The sequence below is a fragment of the Nansenia antarctica genome (genome assembly GCF_963989245.1).
Source record: "Nansenia antarctica genome assembly, chromosome: 4".
NCBI classification, from domain to species: Eukaryota; Metazoa; Chordata; class Actinopteri; order Argentiniformes; family Microstomatidae; genus Nansenia; species Nansenia antarctica.
Genome location: NC_137689.1, coordinates 68060550 through 68088421, shown reverse-complemented (window position 1 = coordinate 68088421; position 27872 = coordinate 68060550). Strand labels below are relative to the sequence as shown.

General features: G+C 44.7%; 1 protein-coding gene across 2 annotated transcripts; it reads left to right on the top strand.

The window, feature by feature from the left end:
- Positions 1-2999: 2999 nt before the first annotated feature.
- Positions 3000-26778, top strand: ptbp3 (polypyrimidine tract binding protein 3; the record flags this gene model as incomplete). 2 transcript variants are annotated; one of them, XM_080528447.1, is made up of 13 exons in its annotated part: positions 3000-3054; positions 9052-9221; positions 12845-12991; positions 15367-15534; positions 16005-16115; positions 19315-19489; positions 21360-21434; positions 22057-22193; positions 23511-23544; positions 23934-24026; positions 24369-24585; positions 25079-25156; positions 26646-26778. In XM_080528447.1, exons 1-13 carry the CDS (start codon positions 3030-3032, stop codon positions 26776-26778), a joined length of 1563 nt encoding a protein of 520 aa, XP_080384573.1. In that variant the 5' UTR covers positions 3000-3029. The 2 variants fall into 2 exon arrangements, with proteins under 2 accessions (XP_080384573.1, XP_080384572.1); XM_080528446.1 differs by having other exon boundaries at positions 3015-3054; positions 22033-22193.
- Positions 26779-27872: the final 1094 nt, after the last annotated feature.

The window sequence follows — 27872 nt, the reverse complement described above, 5'->3', positions numbered from 1 at the left end:
AGTGAAGCTGCTGAGCTGGGCTTCATACAAAAGCTACAGCTCTCTAAGGAGGGGCTTTGGTCATAGATAGATAGATAGATGGATGGATGGATGGATGGGCATAGAGATATTTATCTTTATGCTCTGGGCTGGTATCTGGATGTCTAACAGAAATTCTAGGTTTGTGTTGAACAGTGTGTCTTTACCTATTTTCTGACACTGGCAGAAGCAGAGCTGTCATGTTCAGTACACCATTAGTTCATACACTGTACAGTAGGCTGTGCAGATGGATAAGGATGGAATTTGAGTTACAATTCACACTGGCAAATTAGTTCGCTTGTGCATTCATATGCCGCCATTTTGTTTTACCCATATCCTATCCATAGACTAATAGAAGGGCAAAACCATGGAGAATATACTGTTATAGGATTGACAGGATATACATGTATTTTGTTATATATGACTGTAAACTTATATTGTTATTATGCTTCATAATTTATTTTATTTGTTTTTCAACTTGTAGAAGCTCTCCATCTTTACTATACTGAGGTACACTACATTCCTGTACAAACACACACACACACACGCACACACACACACACACACACACACACACACACACACACACACACACACACACACACACACACACACACACACACACACAGACAACCAACCGTGTAAAGACTGAACGGGAATAAGCAGGGCCAATCTCCAGCCTGCTGTCTCGTCTCCATGGTGACTGTTTATGTCACAGTGTCAGTTGAAGTAATGACTTCGCAAACGTTTTTGCATGTTTTCACATCAGCACCCGTTTGTATGGCAACTTGAGCATCTTGGGAAAAGGAATTGTAACATATGGTGCCACCTGGGAGAGTGGGGTGCATATTAAGATAAATGAATGAATTGCCACAATGAATAACCTTTAAGTCCTGGGTCAGGTAGGTTTAGCTTGCTGCCGATATGAATCGTATCAAATGGCCAAACAGGAGCTCGATGGACTCTTTACCTCTGAAACTCCTCTGTGGACTCCCTCTAGGGTTTCCATGGTGATGCCTCCTCCTTTTCACAACAAATCATCAGATCCAACAGGGGCAGGCTTAAGAGATTAAAGGCTTGTTTGTCACTAACATTGAGAGAAACCTTAAACCAAAACATATAGCTTTGACTTGTCCTTCGGCCACCTGTGTTTCCTCTCGTTTTAGCCTAGGTTAATGCACTTTGAAAAGGGCTGAGGCAATACCTTTCATTTTTTTGATCATTGCTGTTGAAAAGTATGTGTACTGTAGATGTTATTCCGACCCTTTGAATATTATTTTACCTGCTATGTTCAAATGAATGATCGAATGAGAGGGGGGGGCGTTCCTAGGTAATAACCAAGACTGATGTATCTTTACCACTGTATGAATGTGACTGTCTCTACATAAGATCAAAATGACAGAGGAACACTTATATACTTAGCAGATGACGAAATAGGCCCATGAACAAGAGTAATTACATTACGGTGTCTCTGGTGCACTAATTACAGACACTTAGCAGTGATGATGTCGGTTAAGGAAACTGCACGGACTAGAGCTTTAACTGGCGCCAGTGTGAATGCCAATGTGGCCGGGTCTCGGGAGGGCAGCACCCGTAGGTACCCGTCAAGCGGGGTTGGCTACATGCATCTGAAATGGCAGAGCAGCCAGGGGAGACGGTGTGTGGAACCTCTCTCTGTGTTTTCATTATGGCTACCTCACAGGTCAGAACGGCCTCTGTCTGTGTGTGTGTGTGTGTGTGTGTGTGTGTGTGTGTGTGTGTGTGTGTGTGTGTGTGTGTGTGTGTGTGTGTGTGTGTGCGCGCGCATGTCTCCCTCAGCTTCCCAAATGTCAAAGATATCGGCGAGGGGCTTAGCTGGAAAGGGTAAAGAGATTGTATCTTTTTTTGCATATTCATATACAGCCGATACCAATTTGAATATCATCTGAAAGAGGCGATATGGCCAGTCAACTGTAGCCTGTAAAACAACAGCGGAAGAACGGGCTAAAAAACCCTAACGAAACATGGCTAACCCAGGTCTACTTAGCCATAGTTTAACCACAGGGCACTACCAATAGCAAGCAACAGTGTTCAGCTTCCTCATTAGATTATTCTTTTGGATGTCTTACTCTGAGCAAAACAAAATGTCCGCCGGATGAAAAGCCTTGAGTTGTAGAGTAGCTAACAGGAGAGTTGGATCCCTTTGTTTCTGGGTAGATTATCCATCATCTCCATATGCCTCCACTAACCTTTTAGGCAGCCCTGTCCAAGACTATGATGGGAGAACACAGCCCACATTAACAAGCAAATGTTTGGATGTTGCTTGTTATATCCCTCTGGATATATGATATGTTTGACCATTCTGTCATGAAATGCTGTATTTCAATAGTTTTAAGTGATTTCAGAGAGCCCATCCCACTGTATGCAGAGGTCAGGGTCAGCATTGTTAGCTAGCTATGATGTTTTCTTTATAATTGACCTGTATCTGAATTGTGCATTGTTGACCGTCTGAAGTTGCTCTACACACAAAGGAAATGCACCAAACAGCTGCATGGACCATGTACATAGGCCCATCAGGTGAAAACATTTGTATTTTGTACCAAGGACAGACACCCCCCATCTTGGTCCTGAAACACTAAAATTAGAATGGTAGAGGAAGTCAGTTACTAAGGTATCCTCTGCACCTATAGCTGTGAAGGGTGTCCTGAGTCATCTTGTTGCTGGAGTACCGTAGACATCATGGCATGCTATGTATCGCCATTTTGTGCTAATACATTTGGCTTAGGCTGTCATTAGTCACTCAACCACCCCACCCAGAAGAAGTGGTAGTATTCTATCTATTCCATTCCATTGACAGTTTCTGTGTACATACATACCACCTTGTTCTTCCCAGACTTTTAATGTCAAACCGATAAAAAAGAAAAAGAAAAAAAGGGGCCAGTTGCAGTAACATCTTTCTCCTGTGTTTTTTTCTTTTCCAGCGGGGATCTGAGAAGCCTCTTTCTTCTTCTTTCCTTTGTGGCCGTACTACCATGAGCAATTCTACTCCATCCACAGGTACGTTGTGTTTACTCTTTTTCTATCTGTTAACTTGAGACTTGAGTTGAAATAGTATTTGGTATTAGGGTTAGGGTTAGCCAATGGAATGTACTCAGAAGTGCCTACCTAGTGTGCAGAGCGAACTTAATCAAGTGCAGGTGAACACTATAGGATGAGGACGCACACAACACACTCGCGGTTGTTTATATCCTTTCTGTTCAATGGGGTAATTTCTGAACATAATCTTTGACTATTTAGTCAAACCCATTTTGACCCAGTGACTTGCATCATTACATTTGCTATGAAATAAAGGCTACAAATGTATCACTTTACAAGTTGCTCTTACACCTATGTAAGCACAACAATGTAATCACATTGACATTTATTTTTATTAGCTTTGTAATCATATAATAACGATTAGAGTATTCTGATCTCCTTGAGTGCTTTTAAGTCAGTATAAAGGTCGGGGCCGACACAGTGTGCCAGCAAACCCAGAGGCCCAGTCTAAACACAGGACACGTCTGCCCACGTTCAACCATGAGCAACAGATAGAGGAGAAGACAATGTTCCTCTTCCGAAAACACTCACCCTAAATTAAATAATGGACTGATCCAAGACCATGGGTTGCCCTAAAATGATGCCAAATGGAACCATTACTACTACCACCTACGTTTACGAAGTCTCCCTTTTTTACCCTCTTCGACGCGCCCATTCAGACCCTCTCTCTCACAGCTCTCCACACCAACGCTGTTAATAATACAGGTGTAGGATTTTTTTTTTCCTTCAGCTCTCTGATGTTTTAGAGATGAAAGATGAGCTGCTCACCCACCTTCTCTGCCTATCAGTCAGCTCCATTTAGCTTCTACATTTACTGTATACCAAAAAAACCCTGCTTACTGTAGGTTTACTGCAAAACCGGCGGGTCTGTGTTGTTTTATTCCTACTCTGGTAGAAATTAAATCTTACTGCTGACTCAATTAGGAGGAATGACGAGCAGATGTGTCGAAGCATTTGATAGAAGTCATACGTTTCTTAACGTTTACAAGATTCTTCCGATGTGTCTGCACTGCAGTCAGTGTATTGTAGATTGTTGGAAGTCATGTTTGCAGCTAGGTGTAATATTTGTGTCGTGTGAGTCAGATGAGACAGACCTTTCAGTCCCACTGTACACAACTTCCTCTGGTTGTAAACCAGTAATTAGTCTATGTAGATGGTAGTTGTCTGTTTTGGATGTTTGATCTTGCTTGAGTAGCTCCAACGAACTGTGCAAAAACTAAAGTTGTGCATCTTCGGATGAGTCTGCTGGGGAAGTGGCGGGGGGAGGGAGGCAGGGGGGGGCATGACAAGATGGCATATGATTTCCCCTTTGTGCATCTTCTGTCAACCTCCTCTGTGCAGCCCCTCAACTGAAACATGTTGACGATGCTCTGACTTTGAGTTTTGTCGGATCAGTGTTTTACGGCGTGTTAAGGGACGAGGCTCACCCAAGGCTCATCCTTCTGCCATGAAAGGCCAACGTGACAAGATGAATTCTCAGTGGAAACTCCCGTGTTCCGACGGAAGTCAGATCAAGCAGATAAAAATGTTCAAAGGCTTTGCTACTGGACCATGAAGCGGGCACAGGTACACTCACAAAGCCCCTAGTGCTTAGAGCTTAGCAACACAGCCCTGTTCATACTGAAGAGCGTTCTCTACCCCCTCCCCCCTGTGAACGGACGTATCTGACGTTGATGTTAGAGAGGGACCAATGTGGAACAGGAAAAGTACCTTCTTTTAGCTTTGGCAAGGTATTCAAAAGATTGCCTGAAAACAAAGAATGGATGTCAGGGCGTCAGTGCTTGGATGGCAGACAGACAGACTTCCGTAGACTTCTATAGATTACCAAAGACCGCCATAGATTACAATAGATCACTGTAGACTTTCCTAGACTGCCATGTATGGCATCAGACTGCCATAGACCGCCCTAAACCACTGTTGAAAGCCGTAGACTGCTGTAAGCTACCATATACAACCATTCATTCCAACATGTTTCCCTTCCACCTCTGACCATGTAAACAAGAGCTCTAGTTATCTAGTTTCCGCAATATTTCGGTCACCCTGTCCATCCCGTTAAATCAGCAAAGGGGAGTAAGCGAGGAGCAACAGGGAGGGGGACTAGTTGAAATTGAATGCGGTCGGGCGCATAAGTAGCGTAGCACACTAAGGCGCAGACCATCGCACGGTCTCTGTTTGATTCCATCCATCGACATATCCTGCATGTAATCCCCCCCCCCCCCTCTGTCTCTCCCATACTTCCTGTCAATCTCTACTGTCTCTATCCCAGTAAAGCAGAAATGCCCCCCACCAAAAAATAACCATTAAACCCAAAAAAGTAATTGAACGCGGTCATGAAGCGAACGTCACCGGTGCCACCATGCAAATGATGAGAAAACTGTGACGACTCACAAACTACGAGGGGGGTAGGGGTTTGGGCAAACTTTCAGGTGAGAACGCTAAACGTGTAAATACTAAATTCCATCTTTTGAAGCTCAGTTTAGCATACAAACAACGCTCCAGCTGGACCCCTGTACGTCATTCGTCAGACTAACTGCATGTTAATGTGACATGCTGGTATTTAACCGCTGTTCCTTTTGGCTTCTTCTAATTGGCGCGTCACGCATGATGAACCACGCGCCTACGCCTGATATTTGCATTAATGGCTCCTAGCAAATCATGTGCCTTCATTCTTAGTGTTTCCGTGTGGGTCTTGTAGAAGAGGCCTTTCTCATTCCCGTCGTTAAAAACAACCCTATGGTTCATTTACGAAGGCCTCACCTTTCCTAGCTGTTTGATTAGGAATGATGATTAACTGATGTTCCCTTTTCTCCCCCTTACTCACACACACACACACACACACACCACACCCCGTTCAGATGTTCATCGGCAGGGTAATGAATAATGATAAACCAATTGCTCCAGATTGTACTGTACTCTATTCTACTCTCCTTTTATCACGTGTCTTCCCTACTTCATACAAACTAAAGACTGCGTTTCCAATGTTCTGGAAAAATTGGCCTCAGGTGAAATACAATAGATAATCTTATTTAGTTAAACTGTATAAGAAAATGGCGGTCTGTTGTTGTTACGCATACGGAGCTGAAATGAACTGAGCCGAGTCGCCGAGTTGCTACTGTGCTGGTCTAATCGCAAATCCACCATAGTGGCTGGAAAGAGTACTGGAAAGGACGATGTGAAAAAACCATGTCTGACCCAGTACAGTTTGGGTAGAGGGTGATGCCCCATACATAAGCAGTGAGAGAGTGTTTTTTTATTTTTTTGTGATCAATTTTATCAGTGAGAGAGTGTCGATGCATTTCCTGTGTTGAGAGTCTGTGGCGTGGTCAGCCTCCATTCCAGGGGATGGGGTCATAATCTCATTAAAGCCACAATAAGATTTGTTAGACAGCACAAGGAGATGGATCGCCTTCTGGCAGCCCCGGCTGCACTGATAGGTCATGTTCGTGTCACCATGGAAACACAGGGTCATCTGGAAAATGGGCCAATCACTGACCGCTCTTTTGGCCCCCGGTGTGATGCGCTGCATGATGCACGTCTCCAGGAAAGGAGAGAGAACCTCATTGGTCGATCCGTCAACCATCCAGGCACTTGGATATTCTTATGATCGGAGTGTGAATGCGATGTATTTATCTTGCACCCTGTCTCTAGCATCAGGTAAACATTGTTTCATCCATTCCTCTGATAAAATTAGAAAGCTGTGTTTACACAGTATTCGATTTCTAATGCATTTACAAAACTTTGCAAGGTCAAGCAACATCCAAGAGTATTGCGAGTTCACACACAACCTGACGTTTACCTCACAGAACCTTGAGTTTGGACCTGTACTTGTACAACATGTTTTTCTTTTCCTGTTAAATGAATGATTTACCTTCCTCTCTAAGCTTGTTATTTCCTTTCCGTGTAATCAACTAGTGCCGTCACCTATACCTATGCACGGTGCAGAAGGTGTTGATGGTGCGAGTGGATCAGTGTTTAGCTACCAGAGGGTTGCAGCTTGATCAGTCTGGCACTTGGAACTGGAGGTGCTTGTGGAGCAGGTCTAACTCTCCTTCCTCGTCACTCTCCTGTGTGTGTGTGTGTGTGTGTGTGTGTGTGTCTGCTGTGTGTGTGTCTGTCTGCTGCGTGTGTGTGTGTGAGTGTGTGTCTCCGTGTGTGTGTGTGTCTACGTGTGTGTGTCTGTCTGCGCGTGTGTGTGTCTGTCTACGTGTGTGTGTGTGTCCGTCCGTCCGTCCCTTCTCATTTCTGCCACCATGCTTTCTCTCTCCATGTCAGATGTGATGTCATGGAAGAAGCCAGGGGGGGAGGGAGTGGCTGTAGTTTGCATGCCTCATGTCAAGAATGTTCCTGTTTGCTCAAAGCACAATGACAAGGCTTGGAGGCTTAGGCTTCATACTGTACTGCACGTGAGAGGGTTCGCCTTCTGTTTTGAAAATGAGTAGGACGAGTCCTCTTATTATGGCGGACCATTGGGACAGGGGAGGCTGGTGGAGGTAGGAATCGGACGGGCTCGTTGACATGCGTGGAACGGAATGAGGAACGGTTTTAAACATACACGTCCGATACCATTCCTCATTCTGTTCCATGCATGACCAATGAGCCCGTCCTCTGATTTCTACCCCCCCCCAACAGCCTCCACTGCATTGGACCTAAGATCAAGTGCTGTAGATGCTGTCGACCCAGTAGCCCATTGAGACGGTTGGAATGTGTGATGTGCAAGCAGGAGGACAGGGGGTGCTGGTGTTTAAGGTGGTATGACCAAAGTTATGGTGGTCTGACCAGTGTTAAGGTGGTATAGGACGGATATTGAAAGTGAATGACCGGTATTAAGGGACCTGAGGGGGACCACCTGTGTTAAAGAGATGCTATGGGATATCATTTGTATAATATCAGCCCATAGCTTAAAAACGCTTAGCAGCAAAAACGGGTCCCTGACGAGCGCCATGCGGCCTGTGTGTGGTGCGTCATGGATTCCGCTGAGCCCAAGCTACGGGAAAGCGAGCCGAGGGTGAAACTTGAAATACTGCCACTGATAAATTAGAGATTCCGTGGCCAAACGAGGTAAGACAAGCGATTCAGTTCCTAGATTTATACTTACCGTCCAGGCCCAAAACCTAGAGGTTTTAAAAAGTTCCAGACATAGTCGCAAAGATCCCGTAGCTTCTCTTTAAGGCAGTATAATTAGTGGGACTAGCATTCAGGCTGTACAGCGTATTGTTAAGGCGGTAAGAGTGGGAAGTACCAGTGTCTCTGAGCAGACAGACTGGGCTGGGTTGTCCTGCTGACAACAGCACTTTCCTTTGTGTGTTTTTGTTCCTCTCAGCCTCATCTCCTCAGCTGGCTGGATTAACTCCCTGGAGAGTGTGTACGCGCGTGCGTGTGTGTGAGTGTGTTCGTGTGTGTGTGTGTGCCTGCGTGCGTGCGTGCATGTGTGTGAGGCGTGAGACTCTTAAGTGATGTGTGTGAATTTAGGCCCATCTCAGATATTTCTGTGACTTGAAAAGCATCTATGTATGCGTGTCTTTATAAGGACTATGAAGACTTCACAAAGCCTTCAAAGTGATTATTTGTTTACAGTATGACCTTGTTTTTCTACAGTACAGAACATGAAATCATTTGGTTGGGCTTGGAGCCTCAAGTCCAGCCCTGGGGGCGTAGAGCTAAACCTGCATGTTTAATGGGAAATTCCACTCAAAATAAAATGCAGAAAAGCATGTCAGATAGGTTTTTTTGTGTGCAGAATATCCTTCTCAATGGCCAGTGCCTGATGCTCTATGACTGTGTTCCTTTCCTTTCAACTAAAAAACAACGAAAACAGGCAGTTGCGTTAAAAGCAGACGAATCTGAAGAAATGTGGAAGATAATTAGTTGGTTGTATTTTGAGCGGAATGTCCCTTTTTAAAATGCCCCAAACCCGATTACAACTCTTGTGTTTCCCTCCTCTCTTCTCCTCCCCTTCAGCTAATGGCAACGATAGCAGACAGTTTAAAGGAGACCGCTCTCCCTGTGGCCCGTCCCGCGTCCTCCACGTCCGCAAGGTTCCCATCGAGGTCTCCGAGGCCGAGGTCATCTCTCTAGGAGTCCCCTTCGGAAAAGTCACCAACCTGTTAATGCTCAAAGGGAAAAACCAGGTATGAGCTCCTCCTCTAGCCCTTCTCCTTTTGGACTCCCTCTCCCTTTACTCCTTTAGAGCCCTTTTACCTATCTGCTGCTCTGCTCGTTTCATCAGAGTTACTGGACTCTGTGGTACCCACGGGTTCCATTAACCGACAATTGTCCGTCATTTTACCGATTCTTGACGGAAAATTCCAAATGCCATCCATCATTTTGACGGGCCAAAATATTGCTGCAAAAGAGCAAACTACAATTAAAACAGCAACGAATTATATCTATACATCCATCTATCTATCTGTCAATCTACTACTCTTATACATTATAGAAGTAATGCTGTTCAAAAGCAAGTACCACAGATGTTGTTTGTGTGATCCTTGAATAATCTTTCAGTTTTATGTTTTAGTTACTGTCTCAGTATGGGTGCTGTAAAACGGTGCACATATTATTTTTTATTATAACTTCCCTCTTGAGAAGGAAAAGGACTGCATTAAATCACATATTAATGAATGTTGGCTTCCCCCAGTGGTATACATTATCTGGCTTACGCAGTATTCTCCATAACAAACTGTACCACTCATCCCATATATTTTGCAGTATAGACGCTGTATATATATATATATACATATGACATGATGTATAAAATATATATACAGTGCCCTGAGTAAGTAAGCATTTGTTCTAACCCTACCCCTAACACTCCAACAGTTTGGATTTGAAATCACACACATTTAAAGTAGTTAGAGTTAAATAGAGATTCGCAGCTTTTAGTTGACACATTTTATTTGACTTTTTTTTTTTTTTTAACACATTTTATGCATAGTCCTCCTGTTTCAGGAAACCCAACAGGGATCAGACAGATTTATGTCCATTTTAAGCACTCATGTTTAGTATTTGGCTGACACTCCTTTGCATGCAATAACTGCCTGAGGTCTGTGAGCCATTGATCTCACCAGATGCTGGGTGTCTCCTCTGGTGATGCTCTGCCAGGCCTGTACCGCAGCCATCTTCACTTGTTGTTGTTTGCTTTGAGGTATTTTGGATGGAACTTTACACTTTTTGTTGCTGAAAAACAAACAAACATCCTAGTTGCTATGGCAGCATGTTTTGGGTCGTTGTCTTGGGTCACTGTATGATAAAGCACCGTCCAATTCATTTGGAGGCCTTTGCTTGCACTTGTGCAGACAAGATGTTTCTGTCCACTTCAGAATACATTCTGCTGCTGACGTCATGCTGCCAGCATGATCAATTAAGAGTTAGTTGGTTCTAGTTCTAATGGCAGCTATACATGCCCTAACATTAACGCCCCCTCAGGCCTCCACCATGTTTTACAGATGAGGTGGTATGCTGTAAATCTTGGGCATTCCTTTTCCCCCAAAAACATTCCACTTCCAATCACTCTGGTACATGATGATAATCATTTTATCTGTCCCCAAGACCGTTCTCCAGACCACTGCAGGCTTTTTAGGTACTTTTTTTAGCAAACTGTAAGTGACCATCCATTTGAGAGGGGTAGTGGTGGTCTAGTGGATAGTGAGTTGGACTTGTGATCGGAAGGTTGTGAGTTCAAATCCCGCCTGAAGCCACACCACTACTAGTGTGCCCTTGGGTAAGGCACTTAGCCCTCAGTTACTCCACGGGGAATGTCCCTGTAATTCGTAATTGTAAGTCGCTTTGGATAAAAGCGTCTGCTAAATGGCAAAATTATTAATTAATTATTATTATTTTGTGGATAACTAGTGGTTTGCCCCTTGCAGTGAAGCCTCTCTAGTTCAGCTAGTGACGTATTCTGCGAATAGTCGTCTCACATTCACGCCTCCCTCCTGGAGAGCGTTCCTGATGAGTGGAACAGTTGTTTTGTTTTGTTTTTCTTAATTTGGTGAGCATTCTCTGGTCATCCAGTGAGTGTAGAAGTCAGCCCTGACCTGTTTGTGATGGCTGAGGTCACCAGTGATGTTCCAAACTGTTGGTTTTGGCAAGCCTAAGGTGCCTATTGGCTCTGTTTCAGATTTTTCAGCATAAAATCAGGCTTCCTTGGCTTTCATTGACACCGCTTTGGACCTCATGTTGATACACTCAAAGGAAAACGCAAAGGTTAGAATCAATACTAGACATTGACAGCTCTCTTATGCCTGCACAAGTGATTTGACCAGAACACACTTGACCAGAAACACCTGTCACACCAATCGTCTCATTACTTAAAGGTATCCTGAAATAGAGGGACTATGCATAAAAGTGTTATCATTTTTAAAATGTTTAAGTTTTTTTTTCTGAGTGGGGCAGTCCCACTCATATTTTTCATTTTATTGACAGATATAGTAGAGATTTAGACAGAAAGGATGGGTGAGAGAGAGAGAGAGGAGGGACGACATGCAGGATATGTCCCCGGCCGGAATCGAACCGGGGACCCTGCGGTTACATGGTCAACGCTTAACCCGCTACGCCACCTAAGCGCCCGAGTGTTATCATTTCTGAATGGTAAAACCAATATGTACACATCTACCATCAAATAAAAGCTGAGAATCTTTAATCTCACAGCAATTATTTTTATAAAAGAAGAAAAAAAATGCTTCACTACTGTCTCATTACTTGCACAGGACACTGCATATGTCCCATAGCCTGTAGGTTTTTAAAACCAGAATACCCATGGTTATTTATCATTTATAAAGATGATATACTGTATAAAGCATTAGTTAATGTCCCGTAAACCTTTTGTAAATCATTATCACTATATTTATAAATATCAATAGGCTATTAATTCGTGATGTATGATCCATTGATACTGACAGCCGTCATTTTATGAAGCATTAGCTAATTATCAGATTATCTTTAGCATAGGGTCATGAGTCATTTTCTTTTTACGCTCATGGTTTCATAGTATTTTCTAAACCCTTGCCTGTTCTTAAACAACAACAACAACAACAACAACAAACTGTCACAGTTGCTATGATTATTGGTATTGTTCATCCCTCTTTTTCTCTCTCTCTCTCTCTCTCTCTCATTAGCAAAGCACAGGGAGTGTAGTGGAGTAGGCATCCTTTTAAATACATCAAGGTTCTCCTCTAATAGGCAACTAGATAAGATGCCGTGCAAGTGCCCTGCCCTACTCCCCGCGTCCTGCTCAAGTGCCCTTTCATATTCAAATGGTAACGGAATATGCAGAGAAGAATTAAAGGCGGCCACATTTTTTCGAGTTGCTCTGTTGTATAAATTGTCCCCTCCGATTTGTATGGCTTGATTGGTTTGGTCTGATTTGATTAGGTATCAAAAGAGATCCAGTTTAGGATCTGAAAAGGGGTTTGCATCTCATAACGTGTCACCATCTACTGAGACGAGTGTAGATTGCTTCTTATTTAGCATTAGGGGCACCGTAGGATATGTAACCAGTCACTTTTCATTTCCCTATAGTTATTCCTATTGACATTGAAAGGAGTACGTTTTGCAAATCAATAGCTCTTTCATTAGATAACAAAGGAATGAATGAATGAAAACAAAATTAGAAATTGTTATTATTTCTATGCCGTAAATCTATAGCAGATTATTATTATTATTATTATTATTATTATTATTATCAGCAGCACTATCATAGCATCAGTTTCAGAGAATGGGTATTCAACATGAGTGTCTTCTTCTCTCAAACTAGGCTTTCATAGAAATGGCTTCTGAAGACGCAGCCATCACCATGGTCAACTACTACACCACCGCCACCCCCCACGTCCGCAACCAGCCAGTCTACATCCAGTACTCCAACCACCGCGAGCTCAAGACAGACAACCTACCCAACCAGGGGGTGAGTGAGCCCGCTGCACGGCTGCTATTGGTCCCAAACCCCAACCGTTTTCTTCCTTTCCAAAGTATCGCATTCGTTAACTCCCCCTTCAAAGGAGTTGGACTAGTGTTGTAAAATATGGTGGTCAGTAACTCCCTCTAGCCCATGCTTATGCCAAGATTGGGAGTGAACAAGTGAGTGCACATTTCAGGAGTCATATCTGCTGCTCAAGCACTCTACGACACACCCAACTCACTACTGCTGCAGACAGTGCCCTTTATGGGCCTACACAGCCAGCCTCACACTGCAACCGTACATCAGGGGAGGCTGGCGGATGTAGAAATCGGAGGACGGGGCTCATCAACCGACGTGTTTTGATACCTTTCCTTATTCCATCCCGTGCATTATAATGAGCCTGTCCTCCGATTTCTACCTCCACCAGCCTCCCTTGCCGTTCATGTATACAGTATGTATGACCTTCCCTGCAGGCTTGGGTGGCCACCATGGCCATTGTTTCTACCTAGCACTAATCTACCTCCAGGCTCTAGGGTCTCGTATTGCCGGGCACACAATGAGTGGCTAAGGCCTATCCCCTTACAGTGCATCGTAGTATGGACACAGCTGTTGTCCATTGGCTTTGGTGCTATCAATGTCAACATTGGTGAATTATTCAGTGTTTCATTCTATAAGGCTGTGTATTGCTAATGACGTTATTCAGCGGTTACATTACATCTGTTTATGATGTGCAGCTGATCGTATAAAAGCTTTGAGCTATGAAAAGCCTTTTTGAATGTGGTATTTCCATACAGTGCTGCTTGGGTATGTGAACCCCTTGTGCAATTATAGATTCTTTTTTAATTATATATTTATTTTTATTAGAACCAGTCTTTTTTATCTGACATAACAGGTTTATATTTACCAATTCCATACGTTTGGTTTAGAGGAAATCATGCAGTGTAGTACAAAATAAATTATAATGAAATTAGTGCAGGTGCAAACATTTGTGAACCCCCAAATTGCATTACAGGTAGGTAAATAATTGGTACCAAATGAACCAATCAAAAGAAAGAGTTTGGGCGGGACTCTGATAAATAGAGATAAGAAACCTGGTCAGTTGTCTGTTACCCATACAGGTAAATGCAAAACACACCATACCGAGAGGACATGTGAGATCAGTCTGGGGAAGTCTATCAAATGATCTCAACAAGATTTAAGCTACTTCAGTCCACTATGCATTTAACATGACAGCAACTTGGCCTAGAAGTGGATGCCTTTTCAAAATATCCTCAAGAGCCACAAGAAAAAATATAAATCAGGTAAAAGCCAACCCAAACATAACATCTAGAGATTTGACCTCCCTTGCTGCATCTCAGGTAACTGTGCGTGCTTCAGCAATAAAAAGAACACTGAATTGAAATGGCATTAATGGGAGGGTTGCAAGGAAGAAGCCTCTGCTGTCAAAACAGAACCAAACTGCCCGTCTTAACTTTACCAGAGACCACCTGGATAAGCATGAAGGTTTCTGGAAGTCCATTCTCTGGACATACGAGTCCAAAATTGACCTTTTTGGTCACAATCAAAGTCCAAAAGTTTGGCGAAAACCCAACATTGCCTACCACCCAAAAAAAACTTATCCCAGCAGTCAAGGATAATGATTGGAATGTCAAGATCTGGGGCTGCTTTTCGTCCTCCTGGACAACTCCATATTATTCGGTGAACTATGAATTCTGAGGTATTGAACAGAACATCAAGCCATCAGTTAAGGAGCTAAAGCTGGGCTGAAAATGGGTCTTTCAACAAGATAACAACCCAAAGCATTCAAGCAAATCTACCAAAGAATGGCTCGGGAGAAAGAAGTGTTTTGGATTGGCCAAGTCAAAGTTCTGACCTAAATCCAATCAAGATGCTGGGCAGCTGTGGCTCAGGAGGTAGAGCCGGCGTCTAATGACCCAATGAGCGGGCCAGCGCTTTGCATGGTGGCTTGCTGCCATTGGTGTGTGAATGTGTGCGTGAATGAGAGGCCATTGTAAAGCGCTTTGGAATAAGGCAGTCCATTATGCTGTGGCAGGACCTGAAGTGGTAGTGTGGGCAAAAATCTCTCAAAACAGATGTCAGAGACTGATTAGTGGCTATACAAGACGTTTACTCCCAAGTTATCGCTGCTAATGGAGGTGCCACAAGCTATTGACTGACGAGGATCACATATTTTTGCATACATAAACCACTTTTATTAAATAAACAATCAAAGTATATCATATAATTTATTGTTTGTGTCCTTTATTTAGAATGTCCCTGTAGTGTTCACAAACTCTCAAGCAGCACTGTATGTATAATTGTATAATTAATTTGTTTTTGTGCTAGTTTTTGTTACTAACAATATCCCTCCCTTTCCACAGAGAGCTCAGGCAGCTTTGCAGGCCGTTAACGCAGTGCACTCTGGGAACATGGCACTGTCTGGCTCAGCGTCGGGCGGAGACGGCACCTTGATGCCGGGACAGAGCCCTGTGCTGCGCATCATCGTAGAGAACCTCTTCTACCCTGTCTCTCTGGAGGTGCTTCACCAGGTCAGACACAAGCTCCACTTTTTACTTTTAGTTTATTTTTTTATAAGGTTGGTGCAAAATGTGATTTCTGTTTTCGACAGACTTTGAACTATCTAATCTAATACGGCAGTGAAATGGTTTTAATCTAGATACACGTGTTAGGACAGAATAAAAAACTGTCAGTGAACATCAACCGTTAATGCATATTATAAAGGCAGATTTTTTTCTACCTTCAAGTCCATACTAACTCTGGCTAAAGAACGAGAATGGTTACAGCATGTTTTGGATTATGGTTATAGATTGGTTTGGGTTATGGTTATAGAATGCTTATGGTTATAGAATGGTTTGGGTTATGGTTATAGAATGGTTTGGGTTATGGTTATAGAATGATTTGGGATATGGTTATAGAATGGTTTGCGATATGGTTATTATGTGTAGGAGACTTGTTTAGACCTATTTTAACTGTATGGTGTTTCTCTGTACCTCCATAGATCTTCTCCAAGTTTGGGACTGTCTTGAAGATCATTACCTTCACCAAGAATAACCAGTTCCAGGCCTTGCTACAATATGCCGACCCTATGAATGCACACCATGCCAAAGTGGTCAGTATTAACATTTTCAGCCCTCTGATTTGACAACATCTGACAATTTAATTTAATTTAATTTATTTTTTTATTTTTTTCTGAGTGGGGCAGTCCCACTCATATTGTTCATCTTTATTGACAGTTACAGTGAAGATTTAGACAGGAAGGATGGGTGAGGGAGAGAGAGGAGGGATGACATGCAGGATATGTCCCTGGCCGGAATTGAACCGGCGCCCCAACATCTGACAACTTTGAGGCATTTTCAGATCTCAGAAATGTTCCACCTCCCCTGCGATCCCTGGTGTACATCCTGCTGATATGCCCCATCCCCAAATCAATGGACAATATAAGCTCAATGTAATATTCCGATTTTATACGTATGCTTATTTTTCCATATTTTGGGGATTGTGGCGTATATCCGGATCCACTCAACAGCTGGCATAGGACCACTTTTTGAGGTCTGAGAAAATCATACAGACTTAGATTTTTGAGTGAACTGGCCTTTGAATGTTTCTGTCCAATGTATTAGAACAGTAATAGCGGGCAGCGGTAGCCTAGAGTTTAGAGAGGCCGGCTAGCAGTCGAAAGGTTGCTGGTTCGATCCCCACCTCAGGAGGGAGTTGCATGTGATTATATCTAAGGTGCCTACCACTGCCGTTGTGCCCTTGAGCAAGGCACTTAACCCATAATTGCTCCAGGGGTGTTGAGTATGTGTCTAGAGCAAAAAATAAATGTCCAATAACAAAAAGGTTGAATCTAATCTAGGCCTAGGCTACACAACGACAAAACGATGACAAAACGCAATTTCGATCTCTGGCAACACAAGCATTTTCTCATTGTCGCGCAAAAGAATCTCTGGCCACATGGAACCGTGTATTCAGGTACACTGGGCATGCGCGTACTGGTAGACCCAGAAAATGGTTCAAATATAATTGAGACAGTACCGTAAAATAATAGAAATTCATTCATTTTCATTCATTTGGTAGTATTGTCAACGCCCGATCAATCTCCTCTCCACTTATATTACGTCTGCATCCAAGATATGGCATGTGTACGTTATTCATCTGTGTACATTTAGGTTGTATAAAAAGAGCTGATGCATAATATACTTAAAGATAATTGTTGAAGTGCCTCTTGGTAAGATGTTTAAATCTATATAAATAATATCACAGCACTGGTTTATCAAGTGTAGGCTATTTTTGCACAAGACTTGCGCTTGATATACAGTATGTGCGCATTGCAATGGGCGCATACATCAATCCATCAAACCTTATTTATACAGCATATGGATGTTACGTGCCTAATGCCTAGACCTTTGATGCGCACACTTGTTACTTGCCGCTAACCTCAAGTGCTGAACAGTATTAAGTAAACCACAATACATTTGTGGGTGTCCGCGTCATCGTTATCGGAAAATGCACCCAATCACCGACCACGCGACTCCGAAAACGATATGGAAACACCTTCCCAGCGTTATCATCTCGTCACCGTCTCAGCTCAGGAATTCAGCGGAGTCGTGTAGCCGTGAGGTGCAAACGATATCGGATCGCCACTGTTTCAGTCAATTCCGGCGCCGTGTAGCCTATGCCCTGATCTTATGTGGATGGGGCTTCAGGGTGAGATGGACAGTATGGCCAGCAGACCGTGGTCAAACACACATATCAAATACTTGATGTGTGTTTGATTCAGCTTTGGGTGCAGACGATGCGCAACCCGATACATACCTGTCCATTTGATACATACCTGTCCAGTTGACCTAGAGTCTGACGGCCAGGCCTGACTGTATGTCTTCAATGACACCGTATCCCAATGCCTAAAGTCTTCCCCATGGCCCCCCAACCGTGCTGGACTACATGTTGAATGGGAGGTGGTATTTCCACGATTCGCCTTCGATGTCTCTCGCCACGAAAACACCAGCTTCAGTGGGCTAGCCACAAATCACACACACACTAACACGTCCGCCACCGTCGCCCCTCTCTCTCTCTCTCTCTCTCTCTCTCTCTCTCTCTCTCTCTCTCTCTCTCTCTCTCTCTCTCTCTCTCTCTCTCCTCTCCCTCCCGGGCACAAATCACACATCACCGGGGCCCTGGGATTAATGTGTCACTGCCGAGGAGATCTAATGAACGGCAACAGGAACAAACCAGAGAAGACAGCTAGTAATTACTCCTTTAGTCCTGGCCCCTCTTTGTCATCTATTGTCCTCCTGCCATGTCACATTGCTTCCCCCGAACACTGAATACATTTGTTAGTGTTGCAGGAAAAGAATGGGAGGGGGGGGGGGGCAGAGGGTAAAAGGGGGGTGCGTGGGTAGGGTAGTGGTGTAGGGGGGGTAGGGGAGGGCGAGGGGGTAGCTTTGGTAAATTGTAGTAGGGGTGGAGTTGCGAATTGCTGTCATTATTTTTCTAGGCACACAGCCGTGGGCACTTACCGAGGCAACCTTTTGCTGTGTTGATCCAGGGCTAGATGCTGTTGCTGCGGTTGTTTATTTTTGGTTTATTCGTCTCGACTTGGCAGTTACGCGGGGGGGGTGGGTAGGGTCGTCGAGGCTTCGGCTCGGGCTGTATACAGTCAGTAGGCCGGGCTCTGGGGCTGATCAAGGTGGACCATCAGGGGTTGGTTTTAATGATGGCTCCCCTCTAGAGCCCTACGCTGCTTCCAACTGTCACTCTGCATCAGCAGACCAACTGCCGTCTCTTTACAGGGAGGTCCCTTGTTCGCCTCTAGTTTGGGAGTGGTTACTGAAGCGACCCTCATATTATGCCGTATTATTGTCATTTGTTTCGAAAGCGAACGGTGGCTTTGTGTTATCCCTGAGGGCTTAATAATAGAAATCGTCCTTCTTCCCCCTACCTCTGGACAACATGGCTCTGAGTGAACTCAACAATGTTTCTGTTCTTGTTGCTTGTTGTCCTGGTATGGATGCCCAGACATTTGTTCATTTCGAAATGGCATTTTGTTCGAATCTCCGTTGGAAAAACAAGTAATTTTCTTTATATAGAATTGCCCCCCCCCCACCCACCAACATGTCGCACTGGTTGTCTTTATTTGGGCACTTTCACCCATGCCATTTAGCGTTGATTGAATGGTATGAAACCCATGCCATTTGACCTATTACGAAATAGGAATTTAATAAGAGAGCTTAAATGTCAGAACTTCCGTCATCCGTGTCCCCCTGCTGCCTATTGACCCAGTGTGTGTTTTCTGACCACGTTTTTAGACTTTGGACGGCCAGAACATCTACAACGCCTGCTGCACCCTGCGTGTGGAGTTCTCCAAGCTCACCAGCCTGAATGTCAAGTACAACAACGACAAGAGCCGCGACTTCACACGGCTGGACCTCCCCTCTGGGGACGGACAACCAACCATGGACCCCGGCATGACTGCAGCCTTCGGTAAGACAGCCAATGCTATCAACCCGCCCATTCGTCATCCATATATCATCTGCATGTCATCCATCTCCTTCCATACCCACCCTTCCATACCCACATCTATACCCCGTCTTGTCCTCCATACTACTATGTTCCATATCCCATCTATACCACATTGGTCATATCCCATCTATACCACATTGCTCATATCCCATCTATACCACATTGCTCATATCCCATCTATACCACATTGCTCATGCTGGTGTTTGACACTCAACTCCTGCAGGTTTTACACCCAGCCAGCTCCAATTGGTTTTACACCACGCTCCTGTGGATTTTGTTTGGATAAACATATCCTTTTGAACAATAGTATAGTTTTGGTGGGTGTCTGTGCGTGCGTGCGTGCGTGTGTGCGTGTGTTGTTAACGCTATCTTCTCTCAGCACACGCACATCAAAGGAGAGAGGCCTCTCTTTATCACACTTGTTGAAAAGGCCACAATAGCCATGTTGTTCTGCCCGTCCAACCAGCAGTGGATTTATGTGTGTGACTGTCTGGTTGTGAGTAGGTGGTGGTGGACGATCTTGCTGTCCCAGGCCCCCATAACTCAGTGGTGATGTGTATGCAGAGGGATGCTGGAGGTGCTGATAAGCTGTGTGGCTAAGGGGGGTGTAAATTTACACACACAAACTGAGATTCTATGTCAAAGGGCAAAACATAGCCGGGCCTAAGGGGGGATCAAAGCTGAAGAATCCATCAGACACCCTTATTAAACGGTAGTCATATCGACGCTCTCGTCTTTTGTGACTCAGTGCACAGTTTGAATCATTATGAAGCCGCAATCCTTTTGGGGGGGCTGTGTCTTACTTATGTAGCTTGTATCTAAAGTATCTTTTAGTTGAGTTGTGACTGGGTCTAGACAACCACCGTCATTATACCAAGGCTATATTTGTTTGTTGCCTCTACGAAATAGTTAAATGAATGTAACATTTTGTCTCTGTCGAGTCGAGTGATCATCAGGAGGTAGACGGGAACCAGCTCGATGGCTCCGAGCCGCATGCCTCCAGAGTTAGTAGACAGACTACGGTCCTGTTGAGACACCTTGCTGCTGGCTGTGACGGAGGAAAACTGGTTTGTGTTTTCCGTGTATCAAACGAGAGATTCCAAGGCATGCTTGTATGGACTAAGCCCGTGAGCCTTCTTTTTTTTTAATGAAGAGAAATCCTTCCAACGTTTTCATTTCCTGTATTGCCAACACAAGCCGCCCCACCCCCTGCAAGGAAATTGAAAAGCAAAGCCCCGTTTGGAATTTCTCTGTGCTGTTTTGAGAGGGGGGGGGGGGGGGAGGGGGGGGAGAAAATTAGATCACATTGGAATCGAAGACCTCAGATTTTTTTGTAAGGAGCTTGAATTGGAATGTTTGTCTGTTATGTTTAAATGCGCCAGATGTGATCAGTGGAATCCGGTAACCGTTGCTGTTTTGGTTGGTGCTAATGTATTCTTGACCACTGATACCCAGGTCAAAGCGGGGGGGGGGGGGGGGTGTGTATATGACACTGAATCAAGAGCCTTCTGTCTGTCTGTCTGTCTGTCTTTGTCTATCCGTCCGACTGTATTGGTGAGTCTGTCAGTCTATCTGTCCATCCGTCTGTCTGCCTGTGAGTCTGACTGTATTGGGGAGTGTCAGTCTCTCTGTCCTGTCTGTGAGTGGTCCTTGGTTTTCATGGCTATTTTGCTGGTAATGATAAACTATGCTGCTTCTGTCTGTCTGTCTGTCTGTCTGTCTGTGAGGGGTCCCTGCTTGCCAGGTCCCTATTTTGCCTTTAGCGGTGAACTATTCTACTGTGCTGCTGTGAGTGACAGTGTATTGTCCTGTGTGATTACGGGTTTTGCAGGAGCTCCAGGGATCATCTCCTCGCCTTATGCTGGGGCAGCAGGTTTTGCCCCCACCATGGGCTTCCCACAAGCAGGTAAATACCCACCCCCCCCCACCGCCGTTGCCATCATTTACACAAACCCTCCCACCCTCCCTCATCTCTCCCCATCCTCCCTCCCTCATCTCTCCACCCTCCCTCCCTCCCACCCTCCCTCATCTCTCCACCCTCCCTCCCTCCCACCCTCCCTCATCTCTCCACCCTCCCACCCTCCCTCATCTCTCCTCCCACCCTCCCTCATCTCTCCACCCTCCCTCCCTCCCACCCTCCCTCATCTCTCCACCCTCCCACCCTCCCTCATCTCTCCACCCTCCCTCCCTCCCACCCTCCCTCATCTCTCCACCCTCCCTCCCTCCCACCCTCCCTAATCTCTCCACCCTACCTCCCTCATCTCTCCACACAGTCTGAACCTTTGGCCCTAAGCCCCTCTAGTTGCTTCAACCTGCATCAAACACATTGATGTCAAATACTCTCAAATACTCTCAAATACTTTATTTCATTCACTGTGTACAATGGGTATAAAAACAATAAAACAATGGATCTGTCCCAAATAGAGAGCACTGCTCTTCCAAAAGTCAAATCAAGCGCACCTCAGGTACAATGGCGGTATTTGACACAATGCGTTTGACTCCAGGTGTGCTCTCCTGCGTGTACCCAGGTCTGTCCATGCAGACGATGCCCGGCGGCCTGGGACCCCTCGCCATCCCCTCCTCCATGGCAGGACGGATGGCTATCCACGGCATGGCACCTGCTGCTGTCCACTCCGTTCTCCTGGTATCCAACCTCAACCCTGACGTGAGTCCCCCCGTCCCCCCCGTCCCCCGTGCCCCCACCCAGGACTTCCTGCTTCAACCATAGTAACCCCCCCCCCCCCGCCTCCTCTTGCCCAGCTTTTTCCAAAACAGTTGGAATCTTCCATGTTAACCTACAGAACCAGACCTAGGTACTATATACTTTGAGTGTTTATGGTACATGGACTGCACTTATATAGCACCTTATTCCAAAAAGCTTTACAATGGCCTCTCATTCACCCATTCACACACACAATCAGACACCAATGGGAGCAATTTGGGGTTCAGTGTCTTGCCCAAGGACACCGAGACATTGTGGCCAGCCGGGGATCGAACTGCAGAACCACAGACCTTGCGATCGTTAAACGCCGGCTCTTACCTCCTGAGCCACAGCCGCTCCATAGCCACCGACAGTTCTATTAAGCCCATTTCAGGCACAACAAGTCAAATCAAGAACTGCAAAAGTATGTACAATGACTTGAAAATACTACTTGAACCCAGGTCTGCTGTTGTATCTGTTGATGACGAGAAGTCGTATTGTGTGTGAAAAGATCAACACTGTGATGCAACACAGGCCTATTCTGTAGGCTGTTTATTCCAGGTCCAATGAAACAGATAAAGCCAGACTGTGGTAGATGAAGACTTGAACCCTCTTGCTATTTTAATATTTGCTGTTTTGCGTCAGCAGCAGCTGATGTCACAAGACGTGAACGCCGGGGCTTATTTGATTCCTCCAGATAAGCTCTGTGGCGTTGCTAGCATGAGATCATGTGATCAGTACAAGTCAAGGGTACGGTTGCTAAGCGATCTCATTACAGTATACAGAGGCATGGGTTCTAACCTTTTTTTGCGACCCTTTATATTTTTTATTTTATTTAGAAATGTAGTTATCAGGAACAGTACACATGAATCAGCATATCGGTTTAAGCATCGATGTTTAGAGTTAGCTAGAGGACTTATTTACATCCCTAGTCCATATATAGCACGACATTTGCTTAAACGGTAGATGAATTGCACCTCGGCCTACAGTGCACACATTATGCCCATGTCGGCATGGATTTGAATCCGGCCTATGCCCTGCTCAAATACTGTCTTTCTCTACTGTCTCTGTCCAATAAAAACAGAAAAATACGAGAGTGAGAGAGACTGCCCCACTCCAAAAATAGTACATGTGTAGCATCTACTCTACGTAGGCCTTATAAAGGGTTTTTGAGAACTTTCGAAATGTCTTACAAATGGTCAATTATTTAAACTTGTTGATCATCACAACGCAACACCAGCATTGTCCCAACACATCTGAACTCTTCTTTTCTCCCTGCAGAGTATATCTCCACACGGACTCTTCATCTTGTTTGGTAAGCAGGCCTTGACTGTTAATCTTTGAAATTAGACGTTATAGAAGACCAGTTCTGATACAGGGGTTTGTTCATTTGTGCTAATTGTATTTGTTATGCTCCATTTGTATGTCAGGTTAGTGATAGTGTTATTACTGCATGGCTTTAGTGTAGGATGATAATTTTGACTTTGTGTCATTGTGTGTAGAGTATTGTATGCCTGTGATTACTGTAGCTGAGAATTAGACTTCCCGTCCTCCCACTCCCCCAGAATCCTCTCTGTGATAGCGAATGTGTCGAGTCGACACACCCTTTACCTCCTACACAAGACTCATCCACTACGCAAGGAAATGATCTATGTGCCTATTTCTCGATCCATTCCCTCCCTCCCTCCCTCTTCGTTTCTGCAGGGGTGTACGGTGATGTGCATCGGGTCAAGATCTTGTTTAACAAGAAGGAGAACGCGTTGATACAGATGGCCGACGCTACACAGGCTCAGCTGGGTGAGAGGCCAGAACCTTCTGGTGTTGACGGGTGCTCTTGTTATGTGTAAACTCACACACCCTGGTAGCTACACCACTAGCTAAGCCGCGTGAGCTGTGTGAACCGTGTTGCGTCAGTAAAGATCGTGTCATAATGTGAGATGTCAATTGCACGTGACCACGTTACAGACAATTATTTCATAAACTGAGTATATATAATAGATGAGGTGCACCACTTTATTTCAACATTGTCGGGTTTTCTTGGTTTTTGTACCGTCTCTTGACCGGGTCTCCTCCTCCTCCTCCTCCTCCTCTCCCCCATCCTCCACCCCATTCCCCCATCTTGCACCAACTCTCCTTCAGCGATGAGCCACCTGAACGGCCAGAGGCTCCACGGGAAGGTGATCCGGGTGACCATCTCTAAGCACCAGACGGTGCAGTTGCCCCGGGAGGGTCAGGAGGACCAGGGTCTGACCAAGGACTTCAGCGGCAGCCCTCTGCACCGCTTCAAGAAGCCCGGGTCCAAGAACTTCCAGAACATCTTCCCCCCCTCCGCCACCTTGCATCTCTCCAACATCCCGTGAGTTCTCGCCACGCGTGGGGGGGTGGGGTAAACTTATTAATAGTTTACCTAAATTACTAAATCATATATTTGACCCTGAAATGAGTCTATGGACAATGACAGACTTCAATGCACATTTCGGTTATGTCTATCTTGCCGTTATCAGTTAACTGACGCTAACTGTTTTTTTGTTTAGTTTTTTTATGTTTTTACCAAGAGCCATATACTCATATACATAACTAGAAGATTAAAAGCATCTACACATGTTTTGAGTAGAACGGGAACCTATAGGGGACATACTATCAGTAGGACTAGAAGGTTTTTAGGGCTCTTTATCGACTAGCTATGGGCTGGTTAATTATGGGTTCCTCATAAAAGCATTAGTTTCATATACCTTTTACAGGCCTATCCAAACATAGCGGACTTTCGCTTCAGAGAACTGGAGCATGCTGCTTGTTCATGTCTAATAATCACCTTCTCTCCCCTACTCCCCACCGCCTTCCAACAACAGACCGTCAATCACAGATGACATCCTCAAAGACCTGTTTGCTGGTACTGGATACACAGTCAAGGCCTTCAAGTTTTTCCAGTAAGTTCTGATTTCTCAACACACAGTAAAATGCAGGATAGGCCTATCTATCTATCTATCTATCTATTCTACAAAGTAATACCTACAGAAGGGTATTTCCAGCTTTCTGTGGAGAGGACCAGGAGGTATATTAAATCTGTCTCCCTTGTAGCCACAAGTCGAAATTGTTTACAAAATTGTTTATATTTTGAAAATGTTTACAAACTGTATGTTTAGCCATTGGTACTACTGTACCTAGCTTCCATCAAGAAATGGGCTATCCAGACCATTAACATCCAAAATATTTAGCCTACTACAGATGGTTTTGATTTTGCATACTTTCTGTAACAAGCTACGAACAAGGTGGCCGGACCTGCCAGGAGAAATCAATACCCAATACCATAGCCAATCGAAATGTTGGTGGGGAACTATTACTTTTAAACACTTGCCCCACAATCCTTGCAGGTTTTTCAAAACCCATTATATGCTGTCGTCACACGTGTTGGCTACCATTCCTCATTCCATTCCATTCCATACATTGATACAATTCTATATTCCGTTCCATGCATTACAATGAGCCCGTCCTCCAATTTCTACCTCCACCAGCTACCACTGGTTGTAGTACAGATGAAAAATTTCATGAGTAGCTCCTTTAAACTAGGACAAGACGATGCAGTGCATGTCTAAGGCCAGTAGGTGGCAGTGAGAGCATCTATAAGATCATACCAGGGCATGGGCACACCCTTATGTGTTTCCTATACAGATTAGACATTAGCAGGCATGCTAATGGAATGGAAAACTATTGACTCCTGAAAGACATCAATTCTGATAATTCCCTTCACTATAAACGTGAAGTGTGGCAAAATGAAGTCAATGGATTGCATTTAATTATATAGCATATGTGCAGTGTTCAAAGTGCAACTGTATTGTATATGAGGTAACTGATTTGATCCGCTACCAGGGGGTATGTGGACCAACCTTTTAAGGTTCAGATAAGAACTAGACATGGTTGCCTTTCATAAAGCTACACCCAGAGATTTAGATTAGATTACATTTTATGAATAACTTTATTGTCGTGGCAGAGCACAAGTACTCAACAACGAAATGCAGTTTAGCATCTAAACAGAAGCGCAAATAGTGATATAAGAACATGATATAAAAAACATGACAATGATAGTGATTGGTACAGTAAGGCATGTACGGTAGTTTAGAGGTATATACAGTTATGAGCTATGTACAGTTAAGGTAGCTTTGTACAGTGTGGTATCTTATATTCTATATTGTACTATGTAATATGCATATGTATAAAAAGGAGCTATATCAAATAGGCATGTGCAATATACTGTATGTAGTGGTAGATGCTGGACAAAATGCAAAACCTAAACACACGTTTTTAAAATCTTCCCATTTTTGTAAAACGTGATTCCCCATCACGTGCGTTTACCCCAGGCTGCATCGTTCACTAGCAGTCCGTTTTCTAACGCTACCGTTTGTGGATTCTCTTCAACAGGAAGGACAGAAAGATGGCGCTGATCCAGCTGGGTTCAGTGGAGGAGGCCATCCAGGCCCTGATCGACCTCCACAACCACGACCTGGGCGAGAACCATCACCTGCGAGTGTCCTTCTCCAAGTCCACCATCTGACCCAGCCACCCCCCCCCCCCCCTCCCCCCTCCCACCGCCACCACCCCAGGCTCACACCCCTTTAGCCCCTCCCCTCCCCCCCCCCCCTAGCCCTTGTGAGTGAGGGGAAAGACCCAGTTTGACAACAAACAAACTAAAAACCAGACACTCTCCACTGACTAGTTTTAGATATTTTTTTTGCGTAATAGACTACAAAAAAAGAAACAAAAAAAAGAAACGGCCTTCAGACAGAGACTGCAGGGCCGTATGAATGGACCTGTGATTGGTCCAGGGCTGGAGGTGGGGTGGGGTGACATGGGGATAGGCATTGCTGGAGTGCCCCCGGCCCCCCCCCTGCCCCCCCCTTCCCCACTCAGCACACCTGGGGAGGGCTTCTCCTCTTCTGTGTTCACTGTCGCCCACCCACCCTCAAGAGCCTTGACTGCATGACAAAAAACCTATACACTTTGACACAAGAACCCGACACGTTGGGTTGTTCAGCGTTCGAGAACGAGACTCTCTTTTAGCTGTATTGCCTTGTTACAACTGTAGTGGGGGTGGGCGGGGAAGGTACACCTCAACTCCTTACATGCACCATACCGATGTTACGTGGTGGCGTACCAAGCATACCATAGTCCCCCCCACAGCCCCCCCTCCTCCCTTCGATCGGAAAATAGAGGATGACTCAGAAACAACCGCCCTTATATGGGCCGTTATCAAGGACATTATGGAGGGAAAAGACAGTGTGATGCCTCTGTAGCGACACTCCTGACCAATGGGCTCCCTCCATTTTTAAGTAGCATTCAGAAAGTGAGTGAGGGGGTCCTGACCAAGGATCTGAAAACACAGCGCCTGCAGCACTCCTACCAGTCCAGCTCAGCAAACGTTTCCACGACTCAAATCACCATAACATGCCCATTTTCTTTTACAGAACGATTCTCATCATTTTTAATGGAAGAAAAAAAAAAGAAAGAAAAAAAAAAAAGAAAGAAAATGTCAGTTAGCAAAATGAGAATCTTTTGCACCTTAATTTCTCTGTTTACTGTGCAAAGTCTTTGGATCAGGGAGTAGACAGGCAAAGTGACGATGACTTTGACGACATACTTGTATTTGGT